At 32.1% G+C, this 18,451-nt stretch overlaps 1 protein-coding gene across 1 annotated transcript in view; it reads right to left on the reverse strand.

Annotated features, from left to right (window-relative positions):
• LOC139506121 (E3 ubiquitin-protein ligase MARCHF1-like) overlaps positions 1 to 16,592 on the reverse strand; it is a 42,538-nt gene extending 25,946 nt beyond the window's left edge. Inside the window, exons 1-2 of the mRNA XM_071295368.1 lie at positions 16,462 to 16,592; positions 1,973 to 2,240 (exon numbers count right to left, since the gene is read on the reverse strand). Of these exons, the coding sequence (XP_071151469.1) occupies positions 1,973 to 2,230 (258 nt within the window). The 5' untranslated portion in view covers positions 2,231 to 2,240; positions 16,462 to 16,592. The remainder of the gene's footprint in view (positions 1 to 1,972; positions 2,241 to 16,461) is intronic.
• Positions 16,593 to 18,451: the final 1,859 nt, after the last annotated feature.

Below are 18,451 nucleotides of genomic sequence, written 5' to 3' on the forward strand. Positions count from 1 at the left end.
GAATTAAACCTGACATGAGTGTTGTCTAGTTAAAAGTAAGAAGGTTTTAACTTTATATAAATAAAAGACTTTAGCAGAAAGTCATTTTTAATATGTTTTATATTTCACAAGGAGACAGGCTAAAGTTGGGGTCAAATATACATGTGCTGAAACATATAACTCAAAAAGAAATCATCATGGATTATCCCCTGGTAGTGTTTGTAACTTCCTTGGCAATAATTTCCTTTATTGATTTAATTTTAACAATTTTCATTATTAATTTATATTTAACCATTAACACAAATGATTAAGTTAAAACATTTCAACTTTCCAGACGCAAATGTTAAAAAACGGGAAAGAAATAAAATATCTTACAAGACATAAACATGTAAAGAATAAATGTATATTTCAGCTTAATAAAAATATTTTCATAATGTTACTTTGTCATCATTTTTAAAACTAAGTTCCAAACATTATTGCTCAGTTGATATGTGTCCTTCTGATGCGGTACGAGCACAGGCACTTGTTTCTATCCATAGGAAGGTCGATTATCCATATAAATAGTTTTATATGGATAGTCGACCTTCCTATGGATAGAAACAAGTGAACTATTTATATGGATAATCGACCTTCCTATGGATAGAAACAAGTGCATGTGGGTACGAGATAACTACAATTCTCATGCAATCCCGAAAAGGGGGGTCATCACAGACAAACATGACATTAAATCGTTATCACTGAACTAGTATATATATTGTATAGGGGCCAGCTGAAGGACGCCTCCGGGTGCGGGAATTTTTCGCTGCATTGAAGACCTGTTGGTGACCTTAATTCTGCTGTTGTATGTTTTTCTATGGTCTGGTTGTTGTCTCTTTGACAAATTCCCCATTTCTATTCTCAATTTTATTATACGAACAAGAACAAACAGCTCTACGTTGCTTTGATATTTATCAATTTTCAGGAAACATTACGAAAAATGATCTTCAATATTTCGAAAACATGTGAAATAAAATTGCTAACACGGTGGACCGTCGAGTGTCAACAAACGTAGTAGACTTGTTCACTGAAAAGACGAGGATAATGGTTTCATCTGACATTTGTTATGCAAACCCAGTTTTGATCATGATATTTAAAAAGACGTACTTTTTTTCAATCTATGTATTAATAAACTAGAAAATTCCAAATTGTAAATATCTCTTCATCTGGACCGACTTGGCATCTACTACGTTTGGACGGGTCCATTTCATTAGTAAGGTGATCGATAAATATTACGGAGTTTTGACAGAAAAGGAAAACGAACTTATTGTTATGTGTTTTCAACAAGGGTTTCGTTCCGCTAAATTATTTGCGCAAATAAAGTTTGTCTATTTTTAGAATAATTTGACACTACGCATTAACCTGTGTAGTGATTTTGATTTTACGATAAATGTATGAATGAACGATAATTTTATGAATGAACAAGAGCACCTGACCTCTTAAAGAAACACAAATTAAACATAAAAAACCGTATTTATTAGGAGATAATTCAGTTAAATTTTCAATACTAAATCAACAACTGAAATGAATCCATATTTTGTTGAAACATCGTACTAACGGCGGAAAACGGAATCGCATTTATAAAAATGTACTTTTTTTCACTCGGACTTCTATGTTATTTGATAGTCAAACGGTTGACCCTTTAAATACAAAAATACATCTACAAGAACATATTCTGAAACTTCTTAAATCCACTCACTTTTTTTTAAAGTTTCAAGCTATGTATTGCATTAGAAAACATACATAGGTGTTAAAGAATGACTGACCAGGAGCCTGTTTAACAAAATACTATGGCTTGATCTGGGCGGAGTCTCTGCTCTGGGTCACAAAGATGGCCATACGCGACGGCATAAAAGCAATTGCTTTAAAAACCAGAAGCACTCCCTGAATTCAAATTTTATCAAATTCTTAATTTTTTTGTCAAACTGCAGCTGCTAATTATATAATCACAACTTACTTTTAAACATGAAAAATGTATAAATCCTAGAGTCCCTGAACAACGACACGGTGAAAATAAAGGGTCCTGAGCATCACCAGGCATCTGACAAATACGACATATTGGCAGTAAATCTGTCCCTGTCATTGAACTCTCTCTAGACGTAAACTTCTTCTGTAGCCGTGGAGTCAGGCTGGCACTACCAATGGTATGTATACTGGCAACAGTCAGGGTGGAACTGACAGCCTGGGCTAAGTTTGGGTCTACACCTTCAGCCATTTTGCATCAGCTGCAAGTAGAAATCATTGTTCACTGATACACATCACATATTAACTGAAACCTATCTACATGTATTAACTGCTACCCATCCACATGTATAATCTGCTACCTATTCAATGTATCAACTGTTACCTACATTCAAATGATTAAGTTGATACCCCTCCACAGGTATGAACTGATACCCCTCCACATGTACAATGTATAAACTGATACTTATTCAAATGTTTGATTTGATACCCCTTAACATGTATGAATGGATATACTCTCCACATGTATGAATGGATATACTATCCACAGGTATGAATAGATATACTCTCCACATGTATGAACTGATACCCCTCCACAGGTATGAACTGATACCTATCCAACATGTCCAAATGTATGAACAAGTAATTGTTGTTGTCATTATTGTACTATTTCCTTTTTTTTTATTCATTTTAAATGAAAAATGCATGTACAATGTATATGTCGTGTACAAGTTGCAATTTTGTACAGGTTATAACATGTACAAAAATTTTGTACATGTTATAATTTGTACAATGCAAAAATACAAGTTATAACATGTACAAAAGTGCCTCATACATGTTGTAACATGTACAAAATATTGCTTGAAAATGGTTTTAACTTGTACAAAATTTGAAACAAAAAATATGTTTTTATTATTACAACACATATGCCATTAACATCAATGCTATTCAATCATTTTTTTTGTTTTATATATTGTCCATTCATGTTAGTCTGATACCTTTTTGATACAGTTAATGACCAGTTTAATAGGGTATTTTTATAATTACTTCATACCTTAAAGACTTTAAAAATACACATGTAGTCAATAAACATTATTCGGTATTCTTACCTGGCATTTAAACAGAAGGAGACTTAAAAGCAATATTTGAAGCAAGTTCTGTATTCAATAATAATGATCGTGAAGACCATTTTACCAAGACAGAACATAATACCGACACTGAAATTGCAACTGACAAAATAAGGTCAGAGACGGACATTAATGAGGGGGGGCAAGGGGTTTAACTGTTATGCTGTTATGGGGCAATTTAATTCTTTGTTATCTGTTATTTTGAAAATATATTTGCTGTTAGCTGTTATTGTCTTATTCTTTGTTAGCTGTTATTAGGCTTTTAGTTTTTTTGTTATCTGTTATTGTGATAATGCATTTGCTGTTAACTGTTATTGAAAATTGGAATGTTAGCATTTTTTTTGACAGTCAATATTCGGTATAAATTGAAGATCATTGGCCATTGGGGTCTACCACTACTAATATGTTTGTCCCGTATTCAGAGAAGGATTCCATTAACATATACCCATCACAGAAGTGAGGTCCAGGACAATTCCAGTATATCTTATGATTATCCTTTGTAATAAATTCTATTTTTCTTTATGAATGTGTATTTAGAATTATCTTAATTTTTTGTATGAGAATAATGTTCCTTGTTTTCCGTACGAACATATTAAATTAAAACAATTCTTAATATGACAAAAAGGAAAACATATGGCCAGGAATATCTGACAAGGATCTCAATTAAGGACTAGGTCCTAACAACCACTTAACCTTTTATATAATATGGTACATAGACTCAGCTATGTAATTCTTTTCAAAGCAGAACCAAATGCATTGTACAATGAAAGTTCCAACCATGTACTTGGGTCCAAAGCTGCACATAACTCATTACAAACAAAGATTTATTTTGTTTCAAGCCATTGTTTCCCTACTAAACTATGTCATTATGTATTCTACTTACTAGTGCACTTGGTACAATCAAAAACCTCAGCTGATAAAAAATTGTTCAAATAAGGCCTTTGAAAATAGTGGAATAAATTGCTTTTAGATTGTCAAAGTACGTTCGAAGTACTTGATAAATTGCATGCTTATAATTGGTGCTTTTGATTTTTCTACCCTATATACCACTTTGCCTCATAGTTTTATTAAGAAAAATTCACACACCTCATTAAATGGTCATTTAGAAAAAGTCAGAATATTCAAACTCTTTTAGGTCACTTTTTTTATTAGCAACAAAGGGAGCTTCAGTCAATATATATAAACAATACACCAACGTTTCATGAGAACTGCTGAAAACATTTTTGTGTTAATGTCTGAAAACTGGAAAATCACCCCTTTTTAATTAATTAAACCCGTTTAACTCGGAAACGTAAAATCTAAAATTTATAAAAATTGAAAGTTACCTCATGTTAATAGATATAAACAATTCACCAAAATTCCTTGCTTTGTGAAAGCATTTTTGAGATATTATCAGAAAACTGAAAAAAAAACAACACCAATTTCATTGAATAAAAACCCATTACCCAGAAACTTAAAATCTAAAATTTATAAAAAAAAAAACAAAAAAAAAAAAAAAGGGAGCTCACGTCAATAGATATAAACAATTTCCCAAAGTTTAATTCAAATGGTTAAAGAGTTTTTGAGTTAATGTCCGACATGTTGACAACAGACGGACAACAGTATACCATAATACGTTCCGTAAACGAGCGTATAAAAAATATTATAATATATTGAGTAGGAATTTAAACACATTCTAGATACATAAATTAATACTAAAAACATAGTCATAAAAAATGGAATGCATTACACAGGATTATATCCGTAATAAGAAATACTGATTTGTCAAAGACCGAATTATTCTAATATTTCATTTACTGTTATCTGTTTTTGTCCATTTTAATTCCTTGTTATCTGTTATGAGCCAAATTAATTTGCTGTTTTGCTGTTATTTGGACCCCCCTTGCCCCCCCTCATTAATACTGACACAATCACTAAAACTGATGGTGAAACAAATGGTCCTGATTCAGCAGACAGCAATGAACAACAATTGAGTAAGAAACAATGGTAATTGAATGAAATGATGTGACGCTTACATGGTCGGTGATGACATCTACTGGTAAACTACCCCGAAAGAGGGCACTTCCTGGTGGGGATATTGTTGCTGTCAATACCAGTGAGGGTTTTGAAATTGTAAATATTGACATCAAGTGTGCACGAACGAGGGACCTATCTGGCCAGCAGGTACAAGCTGATGCCTTGATAAAAACTGAAAAACTTGATTAACTGTTATCTCCCAAGGTGATAACGTAAGCATTCCTATTACGTCCATTAATATTGGTCCTGCCGATGAGAAAAACAGAACAGGCGTTGTGATGAATATGAATGAACTATAAAATTGGAACTAAAGACTTAGTTGGACAAATAAAGGGATACTTGAGTAGAAACCAGGATTAATTTCTTGCAAATACAACTTTAAATGTGTCTGAAATCCCAACGAGTGATATGAGTGTGAGGGTAAGAAAGGCAGTTATATGACTGGTATGTGTAAATGTAAAAGAATGAAAGTTTTGTGCGACTTAAAGGTGTCACATTTCTCTGTCTTGTAGCAACAAATAGAAACAAACTTGTTTCTAAAATGTATGAAAATTAGGTATTTCATGCATGCTGTAAATAATGCAGCTTTTTTTGCATTTGATTATTGTTCTTTAATATTTGATAATTTCAATCGGGAATGTATATAATGCTTTATTATTATTTTAAATTTTAAAGACCATTTTTAAGCAATATTTTGTACATGTTATAACATGTACGAGGTACTTTTGTACATGTTATAACTTGTATTTTGGCATTGTACAAATTATAACATGTACTGTTTTGTACATGTTATAACCTGTACAAAATTGCAACTTGTACACGACATATATAATGGAATTGTTTATACAAGAATATACATGATATATATATATATATAGCATGTGTGAATATACATGATATATATATATCAATTGTAATGGTGTACAGTATATGATTAGATATTAGTTATCCAAAATATCTATCATTTGTTCATGATTTTATTAGTTTTTGGTGATGTGTACCCTTTTAGACTTGTTATATATTGTAGTGTACTGTATCATAACTAACATGAGTGCACACGCTGAAATGTCTCGCCTTCTTTACTAATCATTGATATTATGTTGATAAACCTAAACATAAACATGATAAAGCTTTATTACAACTGTCACATAAACTCAACATTAACCAAGAAAACGAAACATGGATCAAAGAACGATGAAAATGAGGTCAAGGTCAAATGAACCATGCCAGGCAGACATGTACAGCTAACAATTCTTCAATACAACAAATATAGTTGACTTATTGCTTATAAATTAAGAAAAACAGACCAAAACACAAACACTTAACACTTATATTGTAGCAATGGACCATGAAAATGAGGTCAAGGTCAAATAAAACCTGCGTAACAGACATATAGATCATAAAATATTTCCATACACTAAATTTAATTGACCTAATGTATAGCGTATTAGAAAAATAGACCAAAACTCAAAAACTTAACTTTTACCACTGAACCAGGAAAATGAGGTCAAGGTCAGATGACACCTGTCAGCTAGAAATGTACACCTTACAATCATTCCATACACCAAATATAGTAGACCTATTGCATATAGTATAAGAAAAACAGACCAAAACATAACCAGATGCTCCGCAGGGCGTAGCTTTATACGATTGCAGAGGTTGAACCCTGAACGGTTGGGGCAAGTATGGACACAACATTCAAGCTGGATTCAGCTCTAAATTTGGATTGTGATTAAATAGTTGACACAGCATAGGTTTCTGACACAGAATGAATGTGTTCTAATGAACTTAAAATTTTTGTTTTCATTTAGAGCAATTCACTATGCTGTTGAATATTAATCCTCTCAAAAAAATGTTTGAAGAAATTTTCTTTTTTATTTATGAAATTTCAAATGAGAAAAATTGAACCCAATTTTTTTAATCACATCCCCCTTTCCCTTATTCCAAAACTAATCTCAATTAAAATTTCTAATGGAGTTTGCAACAATAACTACTCATTTAAATACATCATAAAATATTAAGATGTAAAAAAACTGCTTGTTATCACTGAATGGTAAAGATTATTTTAATTTATCAGTTGGTAGTAAAAAGTGAATATACATTGTATATTGTATATAACAAAGATTTAAGTTGATTCTGGACAAAGAAAGATAACTCCAATTAAAAAAAAATCTTGCTATTGCACAATATTTTGCAATTAGATATTTCTTGCTTACTATTCTGGACAAAGAAAGATAACTCTAATTAAAAAAAAATTTGCTATTTCATAATATTGTGCAATTAGATATTTCTTGCCATTGCGCAATACTGTGCAATTGAAAAGACTTGCTTTTGCACAATACTTAATATAATAATTTTAGATCCTGATTTGGACCAACTTGAAAACTGGGCCCATAATAAAAAATCTAAGTACATTTTTGGATTCAGCATATCAAAGAACCCCAAGATTTCAATTTTTGTTAAAATCAGACTAAGTTTAATTTTGGACCCTTTGGACTTTAGTGTAGACCAATTTAAAAACAGGACCAAAAATGAAGAATCTACATACACAGTTAGATTTGGTATATCAAAGAACCCCATTTATTCAATTTTTGATGAAATCAAACAAAGTTTAATTTTGGACCCCGATTTGGACCAACTTGAAAACTGGGCCAATAATCAAGAATCTAAGTACATTTTTAGATTCAGCATATCAAAGAACCTAACTGATTCATTTTTTGTCAAAATCAAACTAAGTTTAATTTTGGACCCTTTGGACCTTAATTTAGACCAATTTGAAAACGGGACCAAAAGTTAAGAATCTACATACACAGTCATGACAGTTAGATTCGGCATATCAAAGAACCCCAATTATTCAATTTTGATGAAATCAAACAAAGTTTAATTTTGGACCCTTTGGGCCCCTTATTCTGTTGGGACCAAAACTCCCAAAATCAATACCAACCTTCCTTTTATGGTCATAAACCTTGTGTTTAAATTTCATAGATTTCTATTTACTTATACTAACGTTATGGTCCGAAAACCAAGAAAAATGCTTATTTGGGTCCCTTTTTGGCCCCTAATCCCTAAACTGTTGGGACCTCAACTCCCAAAATCAATACCAACCTTCCTTTTGTAGTCATTAACATTGTGTTTAAATTTCATTGATTTCTATTTACTTCAACTAAAGTTATAGTGCGAAAACCAAGAAAATGCTTATTTGGGCCCTTTTTGGCCCCTAATTCCTAAAATGTTGGGACCAAAACTCCCAAAATCAATATTAACCTTCCTTTTGTGGTCATAAACCTTGTGTTAAAATTTCATAGATTTCCATTCACTTTTACTAAAGTTAGAGTGCGAAAACTAAAAGTATTCGGACGAAGACGCAGACGACGACGCCAACGTGATAGCAATATACGACGAAAAATTTTTCAAATTTTGCGGTCGTATAAAAACTTAACTATAACCACTGAACCATGAAAATGAGATCAAGGTCAGATGACAACTGCCAGTTGGACATGTACACCTTACAGTCCTTCCATACACCGAATATACTAGACCTTATTGCTTATAGTATCTGAGATATGGACTCGACCACCAAAACTTAACCTTGTTCACTGATCCATGAAATGAGGTCGAGGTCAAGTGAAAACTGTCTGATGGGCATGAGGACCTTGCAAGGTACGCACATACCAAATATAGTTACCCAATTACTTATAATAAGAGAGAATTTAACATTACAAAAAATATTAACTTTTTAATATTATCACTGAACCATGAAAATGAGGTCAAGGACATTACATGTGACTGACGGAAAGTTTGTAACATGAGGCATCTATATACAAAGTATGAAGCATCCAGGTCTTCTACCTTCTAAAATATAAAGCTTTTAAGAAGTTAGCTAACGCCGCCGCCGTAGCCGCCAGATCACTATCCCTATGTCAAGCTTTCTGCAACAAAAGTTGCAGGCTCAACAATAATATGATCCAATGCCCTGTAAGATTTATCGTTGGCTATTATTCAATCATTTTAAAATATGATCATATATATATATACCAATGGTATGTATACTGGCAACAGTCAGGGTGAATAATAAACTCAGAGAAGTGGCTTCTTAGAGATATCACTCCTATGGCCATTGAAGAGGCGTTTGTGGAAAGGCTGTTTGACTCACCAACATATTGGAAGCCACAAATCGATATATATATATATATATATACAACTCGTCTAAACATCAACCCAACAATGTTAGATCTGTAAATTTGCTTTCGCAAATTTTTGGTTCTTCCCTCGCCAGGATTCGAACCCATGCTACTGTGATATCGTGACACCAAATTGCCTGCACTGCAGCCGTCCCGCTAGACCACACGACCTGGGCTCTCTAAAAAAGAGCTTTCGCTGGCCGTGTGTTACCTTTCCTCGTACAGTTTTAATCCAGCGGCGTACTACAGTACATGATATATAAGGCATGAAGATGTTATATATTTAAAACAGGATTTTAATATCTATGACATGTATGACTTTAAATTTATATTCATATCATATTATATATGATAAATATATAATATATCATGTTTATTGTGTACACTCATTTGAAAACATATCAAAATAACTCAAACCTATATATTCATCATGTTCATAATCAGTTCATTAGCTACTACATGTACTAATTTTATTGATAATGACGTCATGTATATAAACATAGTGATAATATTTAAATGTAGATGTATATAGGCCTGCAGTTTAAATTGTGACCCAAATTTTGGCCAAATTATTTATACATAGAGTTCCTTCATAAAGTTATAATTAAAATACAAACTGAATTAAATAATGATCTTACTCCTATGAATATAAATTTAAAATCATACATGTCATAGATATTAAAATCCTGTTTTAAATATATTTGTGTGAATAGGAATTTATATTTATAGATAAAAGCAGGTTTAATCCAGTGCAGTGTAGCAATATAAGGTCATTGACTTTCTAATTCTTTATGATTAATAGGTCGACCTCCTGTCAGGCACTGGCAGTCACAGAGTACTGACTGGACACAAGAATTCAAAGGTTATTAACATATATAATTGAACATGAGCACAGTTGCATCATTAAAATCAGTCCACATCTTCTTATTTTTAGAGCCTAGAGACCTGTACATATATAAACATATATATATATATATACAATATGTAACAAAATGTTTATCATATGTTTAAGTAACACTTCTTCACTTACAAAGGATAAATATATACAAGTCTTTAATTGAAAACAACTTTCAAACCTATGATTGTGCTGGATTAAAATTTAATTATATATATATTCTTTCTTCTGATTTAGCTTTCCCTCATTGTCTTTGGGCAACACTTCTATCAGCAGATGAAAGAAATACAACAAACTGCTTGGAATAGATGTATGAACAGGTGTACACATGTGTATGTAATGCAATAGAATATTCAGCAGAAGAAAGAAGTACAACAGATATTAATACATGTACATATAAAAAGAAGATGTGGTATGATTGCCAACGAGACAACTCTTCACATATTTTGCCCTTAAATTCCTAAACTGTATGACTGTTGGTATTATAACCCCCAAAATGTATCGAAACCTTCTACTCACAAGTGGTACATGTATTTAACATTGGGGTACAATTTCAGAGCAATTAAAAAACTTATACATGTTATACACAAGTTATTATTCTGAAAGAAGAAAAATATTACTTGTTTTGGGCCCCTTTTTTGGCCCCTGGCCTTATTCCAAAACAGTGGGAACTATCATCCCCAAAATTACTCTCTACCTTCCTTTTGTGATATTGAACCTTCTTATTAAATTTAATAGAGATCCATTCACTCTAACTAAAGTAATTGTCTGAAAACAAAATGTGTCTTCGGACAACATCATACATTGTACCATTATCATGATTATACGATCCCAAAATTTTTTTGCAGTTGTATAAAAAATGGGGAATGTGTCTATGGGACACAGATGTTTACACATCCTATAAAGTTTCAAAGTGAAATACATGTAACTGAAGAACGGTAAAAGTGAAGATATTCAAATTTGTACTTGATCAGAGTTTTGTGTTAATAACATGACGATTGTACAATTGTCTATAAGGTCTGAGACCACAATTATTTCGTAGTGCGATAAAGGATTATTAAAAAAATCCCACCTGCACTTTCTCAATGAAATTTTTACAGTGTGTTGTACTACTTTTGGGACAAATTATATCAAAATTATAGAAAACTTCATCGACTCTGAACTCAAAATATGGACAATTTTATGTTTAGGGCGTCTTGAAATTTTTTCAATTTTTGTGATTTTACTTTTTGACACCTTCCGAAGTGCTAATTTTCAACCTTTTTCAGCTGGACCAAATCACTACTTTCCTTTAAAATTCTGAACCCAAATTTTTTTTAAATGTAATTTCACCCCCCTTCTTGCAATTTGAGGCATTAAACATGGAGAAATAAATTTGGAAGAGGTATAACCAGGTGCTCCGCAGGGCGCAGCTTTATACGACCGCAGAGGTCAAACCCTGAACAGTTGGGGCAAGTATGGACAAATCATTCAAGCGTGATACAGCTCTGAATTTGGATTGTGATCAAATTCTTGACATTAAATGTTGTTTTTTTTACACAAAACAAATGTCAAGATTTTACAAATCAATTAAAGATTTCTTCTTCAAACTTTTTAAATCTAAAATTAAATAGTTGACACAGCATAGGTTTCTGACACAGAATGAATGTGGTCTAATGAACTTAAAAGTTTTTTTTTGCCTTTGAGCAATTCACTATGCTGTTGAATATTAATCCTCTCAAAAAATTGTTTGAAGAAATTTTCTTTATATTTATGAAATCTGAAATGAGAAAAATTTAAACCCGCCACTTGATATGGAATCCTGATTTGAACCAACTTGAAAACTGGGCCCATAATCAAAAATCAAAGTACATATTTAGATAAAGCATATCAAATAAGCCCAAGAATTTAATTTTTTTTAAAATCAAACTTAGTTTAATTTTGGACCCTTTTGACCTTAATGTAGACCAATTTGAAAACTGGACCAAAAATTAAGAATCTACATACACAGTTAGATTTAGCATATCAAAGAACCCATTTATTCAATTTTTGATGAAATCAAACAAAGTTTAATTTTTGACCCCCATTTGGACCAACTTGAAAACTAGGCCACTAATTAAAAATCTAAGTACATTTTTAAATTCAGCATATCAAAGAACCCCAAGGATTCAATTTTTGTTAAAATCAAACTAAGTTTAAATTGACCCTTTGGACCTTAATGTAGACCAATTTGAAAACGGGACCAAAAATTAAGAATCTACATACATAGTTAGATTCGGCATATCAAAGAACCCCAATTATTCAATTTTTGATGAAATCACACAAAGTTCAATTTTGGACCCTTTGGGCCCCTTATTCCTAAACTGTTAGGACCAAAACTCCCAAAATCAAACCCAACCTTCCTTTTATGGTCATAAACCTTGTGTTTAAATTTCATAGATTTCTATTTAGTTATACTAAAGTTATGGTGCAAAAACCAAGAATAATGCTTATTTGGGCCCTTTTTGGCCCCTAATTCCTAAACTGTTGGAACCAAAACTCCCAAAATCAATCCCAACCTTCCTTTTGTGGTCATAAACCTTGTGTCAAAATTTCATAGATTTCTATTCACTTAAACTTAAGTTATAGTGCGAAAACCAAGAAAATGCTTATTTGGGCCCTTTTTGGCCCCTAATTCCTAAAATGTTGGGACCAAAACTCCCAAAATCAATCCCAACCTTAATCCTTTTGTGGTCATAAACCTTGTGTTAAAATTTCATTGATTTCTATTCACTTTTAACTAAAGTTAGAGTGCGAAAACTAAAAGTATTCGGACGACGCCGCGGACGACGACCAGTGTTCTCCCCAGAAATTTTGGTTAGCATCACATTTTGCGTAAAAAAAATTAACTGTATTTTTTTTAATGTCATTTGTCCCATCGCGTTAATGCTCTATTTCCTTTTTATGTTTTAGTTTATATTGTTCAATTCATAACTGAGACGACGACGCCAAAGTGATAGCAATATACGACCAAAAAATTAAAATTTTTGCGGTCGTATAAAAATTAATGGCAAGTAACCCACTGTCAATACTAGGGACTATATTTGTGAACAACGAAAATCAAGGGACGACAATTGTGGTCTAGGACCTTAAGTCTCATAACATTTGGATAAGCAAATTAAGTCAAGCCAGAAAATCAGGTGTCAAAGGGTATTCATTTTTTGGGGAATTTTGATGCATTTCACATAAAAATGTGCCATTTCTGTTGTTTAATTGCAGTATCATTTCAAAGATAGCATGTGCCATTTCAAATATAAAATGGCACAAATGTAAATATGCATTCATACAAATGTAAAACCCTTTTTTTTCACACTACATAGTCATATGTGACATAAGTATCCCTAATTTGAGGAATACTTATTCATTTTAGGTACATGTACTCCAAACTAAATGTTTTATTTTTTGGCATTAGACAGGTGTCCCCAACCAGCTACCGATTAAACATAGGGGGCAATATTCAACCAAGACTAATGGCTACAAATACAATATTTCTTGGTATCCTTCAAGAGCATTGAAGAGGGAGGTTTCAACATTTGCGTTCTAGTCTGTTAAGTCCCTCATTTGCCAATTAAGTCAAATGATGGACTGGAGCTGTGCCAGCAGGGATTATTTCCCTGGTACTGTCATGAAAGTCAGATTGGTTCAGGCCAGATGAACGGGAAAAAAAAGGGAAGCGCCCTCTGTTATTAAAGCTTATTTGTCAAAATTTTGACGGGACGTATTATGTTATACAAATGTCCGGTATCCGTCCGTCCGGCGTAAACATGTCGCACCGTAACTTGAGAACGACATATCCAAATTTCATGAAACTTATAGTTGTTTCTTATGATCATGATGATGGTCAAATGATCTGTATACTTTTTGGTGAAAATAAGATTAAAACTTTTTGAGTTACAGCACTTTGTAACTAAAACAGGGTTGTGTTTTTATACGCCCGTCAAAATTTTGACGGGACGTATTATGGTATACAAATGTCTGGTGTCCGTCCGTCTGTCTGTCCGGCGTAAACATGTTGTACTGTAACTTGAGAACGACTTATCCAAATTTCATGAAACTTAATATAGTTGTTTCTTATGATGGTCAAAATTGAAATGATCTGTATACATGTACTTTTTGGTGAAAATAAGAAAAACTTTTTGAGTTACGGCACTTTACCAAAACAGTGGTGTGTTTTTTTCACATGTCGCACTGTATCTTAAAATTGATTCTTGATTATTGCTTAAAACTTTTAACACTTCTTGGTGATGATTCAAAATTTCATTTTTGAGTTATTGAGTATATTTTGTTAAAAAGGGGGAGGTTTTTTTTTACATGTTGTGCTGTATCTCAAAAATAGTTTATGTTTATTGCTTAAAACTTTACACAAGTCTTTGTTATATTAATCTGAAAAGATCTGTATACTTTTTGGTGATGATTCAAAAAAAAAATTTTGAGTTGTTGAGTATTTTGTAAAGCAGGGGAGGGTTTTTCTACATGTCGCGCCGTATCTCAAAAATAATTTATGATTATTGCTTAAAATATTACACACTTCTTTGTTATATAATCTAAAGATCTGTATACTTTTTGGTTTTGATTCAAAATTTTAGTTTTGTGATATTTAGTTTTTTGTAAAAAAAAACCAGAGTCATGGCGTTGTCAGTTTGTTTTAGATTTATGAGTTTGACTGTCCCTTTGGTATCTTTCGTCCCTCTTTTAGAATACATGTACATGTATAATTGCAAATACATTTTTGTATCATTATTGGAGAATAACTTTATACTTGTAAGCTTAGTTATTTGTATAACATGTATAACAATTGAAAATAAATCTGTTAATTGAATAATAATCATACAATTGAAGGATTTTATTAACAGCAATTTGATTTATAGCACTTCACTAAGGTTTTCATGTGTACTGAAGTGGGACAGGAACATAGATATACAACGAGATTGCATCTTTTTTCATAAGTCATTTGTGTAAGTGGGTCGAGTTGGCAATAATAAAATCATCATGGTTTATCATGTTTATCTATTTGTCAAGAGTGGAGCGAGTTGGCAGACCTTATGTCATAGGGATTTTAACCCTTTTCATAAGTGGGGCATGTTCTCCAACCTATTTGAAATGGGATTTTAGCTTTTTTCATAAGTGGGTCGAGTTGGTAAACAAGAATGGGGCGATTTTTAAGAAAGTGGGGCGAGTTTGTGAAAAAGTGGGGCGATTTGTCATGGATTGTTTGACAGTTCAAAAAACGTACAATGTAAATGGTACATGTACATGCATGGTAATCTTATCAGCTTATTGTAAACTGAGTGACGCAAGTGACCATCCTTAGGTTTATGGCATGAGGTTTATTTATTTCCAAAGGGGGTATGCAGTAATTTCTATGGAAAACTAATGAAACTGGAAACTTCTCTTGTGGAAAGCTTTCGGGTCGATCCAGCCCTACGCCAATCTGGCCCACGTTGATCCGGCCTCAATAAAAAATATATTTATAAGGAATAAAAATAATATGTTGAAGCTGCTTTACAAACAGACACAATAACACAATAACACTCAGTTTCATATCCATTTGAAATAGTTCTTTAACTGGTACTCCAATATTTCACTTACATGTCGTCATCCATCATCGACACTTTTTGAAAATTCCATTTATACGGTTAAAATTTGTCACATGGCTTGGGGCCGGATCGACTTTTGGACAGATTGACTTTATAGGGCCAGATTGGTTTGGGGCCGGAAGCTGGCTTCCTTGAGAGGACCTATGGACAAAAAATGTCTAGTGTATATATGTTTAAAGTGCTACAAGAAATTCTTGGTGTTCCTTAATGGAAGTATAATACATACAGAAGAAGAAGGATACCTTGTGGAAAAGGCACTGCTAATACTAGTCCAAATAATTATGACGTCTGGCAAGGCTATTTTAATTTTTATGTAGCTATATGTATACATGATATATATATATATATATGTGATCATATGTGACACTATCAATATATATGAACATTTTGGGTCTATTGATGGAACAGGGTCCTTATCTTTCTTCGTTTAACAGATAAGAATATTCTATGAGAAACTCTGTATCTGTAAATTTACAATGTAGCAGTAATTTACTAACGTAAAATACTTGTTTACAATCAGCTGATCGATGATCAACCCTTTGTCACTGTACTGTACAATGCTTTTCTCTGTATCTTACACGTACAGTGTTTTGTGAAATCTTGAAATACTTTAGTTAAATGCATTTAGTAATAAAATAGCTTTCCTTTACCTGCTAACTTCCAATATAACAAGACATTTAGCTGTCAACTTTTGAATTCGACACTCGGAATTCCAGAATAAGTTCTATTTTATTTTGATCACGTGATCGACAACTATCCTGAGCATGTCAAAAACCGGCAATCAAATCTGACTGGTTTAAAACAGAAAATTCTACCATGAGCTAGAGAAAACAGGAGAAGTAGTAAGTATAATTTAAAAAGAGTAATGACAAGATCTCCATATAGAAATGAAACTGTAAAGAAAATTTTTGTATATATTATACCTTAAATTTATGTCCAAACCCCAACAACTTTACATAAGTCTTACAGGAAATTTTCATTATTATTCCTGATATATGTATAAGCACCCTCAGCTATGATTATAAGTAATTTTAAACTTTTGACCATTTTAATTCTTGTAAATACATGTATATTATGCAGTTGTTTTTTAACATTCTCCTACACCCTAGCACATATAAATCATTATATATTTTTTAAAAACTTTATGATGACAATCCTATGAATTAATTATGATATCTATTATTTAGTGATCATTATAACCAAATTCAGTCATCTGTATAATATAATAAATTGTTTCCCTATGTTTTAAGGTGTAAATAGTTGCTCAAACTATACCCTTTGGGTAGTGCTCCACATTTAATGGAGGAATATACAAGAAACTGAACTGAACTGAACTGAGTAAGATTGGTACACGCCCGTTTACGGGATGTATTATTGTATACAGTTGACCGTCTGTCCATCCGTCCGTCCGTCTGTTCCTCGTCAACATGTCGGACATAGTAATAACTAAAATAACGCCTTAAACCGAAATACGAAATATTTTATTAAAGAAAGCTCAATTATGAAGATAATCATTAATAGCATATAGATACAACAAAGAATAACATTTAATCAATCTTAACTAAAATTAATACTACACAAGTATCAAAGTATATGTGTTCCAAGGGGAGTAACTCTTGAGTAAAAAATATAAGTAATTATTTTACATTATAAGCAGCAAACAAAAATTTCACACTTTTATTCTAAGTAAAAAACACATGTTTGATCATGTTTATGTACTTAGCTATACTTTTACATACATCAGTGTCTTCATTACTTAACAACCACATAAAGTGGGAATCAGTACTGGAATTAGTAATCGGTTTTTATTTAAACAGTTGTATATTAACTCCTTCCTTAAGGTTTATGTACCCTTCTGTAGCCATTTTTGTACGAACTTTTCAAACTTCAATTGTATCAAAACTACAGATATTATGAATAATAGAGATAGGCCATTTTGTACATATTCCAAGGGGAAACTTGATGCAAAGCATTATTTTTTACTGTTCCATTGCATTTAAGGGAGCTACCATTCGATTTTTATGGGGGGGCTAGGATGAAAAATTTTGTCCTGCATTTTTTTTTAGTTGTAATTTCTGTCCTGCCTTTTTATTTTTCACTCTATTCGATCCTGCCTTTTTTTTATTAGTTTATCCTGACTTTTTTTACCTAAATTGTCATCCTGTCTTTTTTTTTTGCAAAGTGTCTCATCCTGTCTTTTTTTTAACTCAAAACTCCTGTCCTGCCTATTTTTTTCAAATTTGCATCAAGTTTTCCCTTGGAACATGTACTAATATAAATGACCTATCTCTATTATTTATTATATCTTTAGTTTTGATACAATTGAGGTTTGAAAAATTCGTACAAAAATGGGTACAGAAGGGTACATAAACCTTAATCTATTCACGTGAGAAAAAAAACAACTAAAGAAAAAAAAACCTAAAATTTGAATTAGAAGTATGATGAAATAGAATGTAAAGATAATGTTAAACTTCTAGGTGTAACAATAGATTTTAACTGACTAAATTTCAATGAACATGTCTCTATAATATGTAAAAAAGCACCCAAACAATTAAATGTATTAAAAAGAATAGGTAAACACCTGACTAAACTCGGAAAATTAACAATTTATTATTCTTTCATAATGTCCAACTTTAATTA

Source organism: Mytilus edulis, chromosome 1, assembly GCF_963676685.1.
Source record: "Mytilus edulis chromosome 1, xbMytEdul2.2, whole genome shotgun sequence".
In the NCBI taxonomy this organism is placed as follows: Eukaryota; Metazoa; Mollusca; class Bivalvia; order Mytilida; family Mytilidae; genus Mytilus; species Mytilus edulis.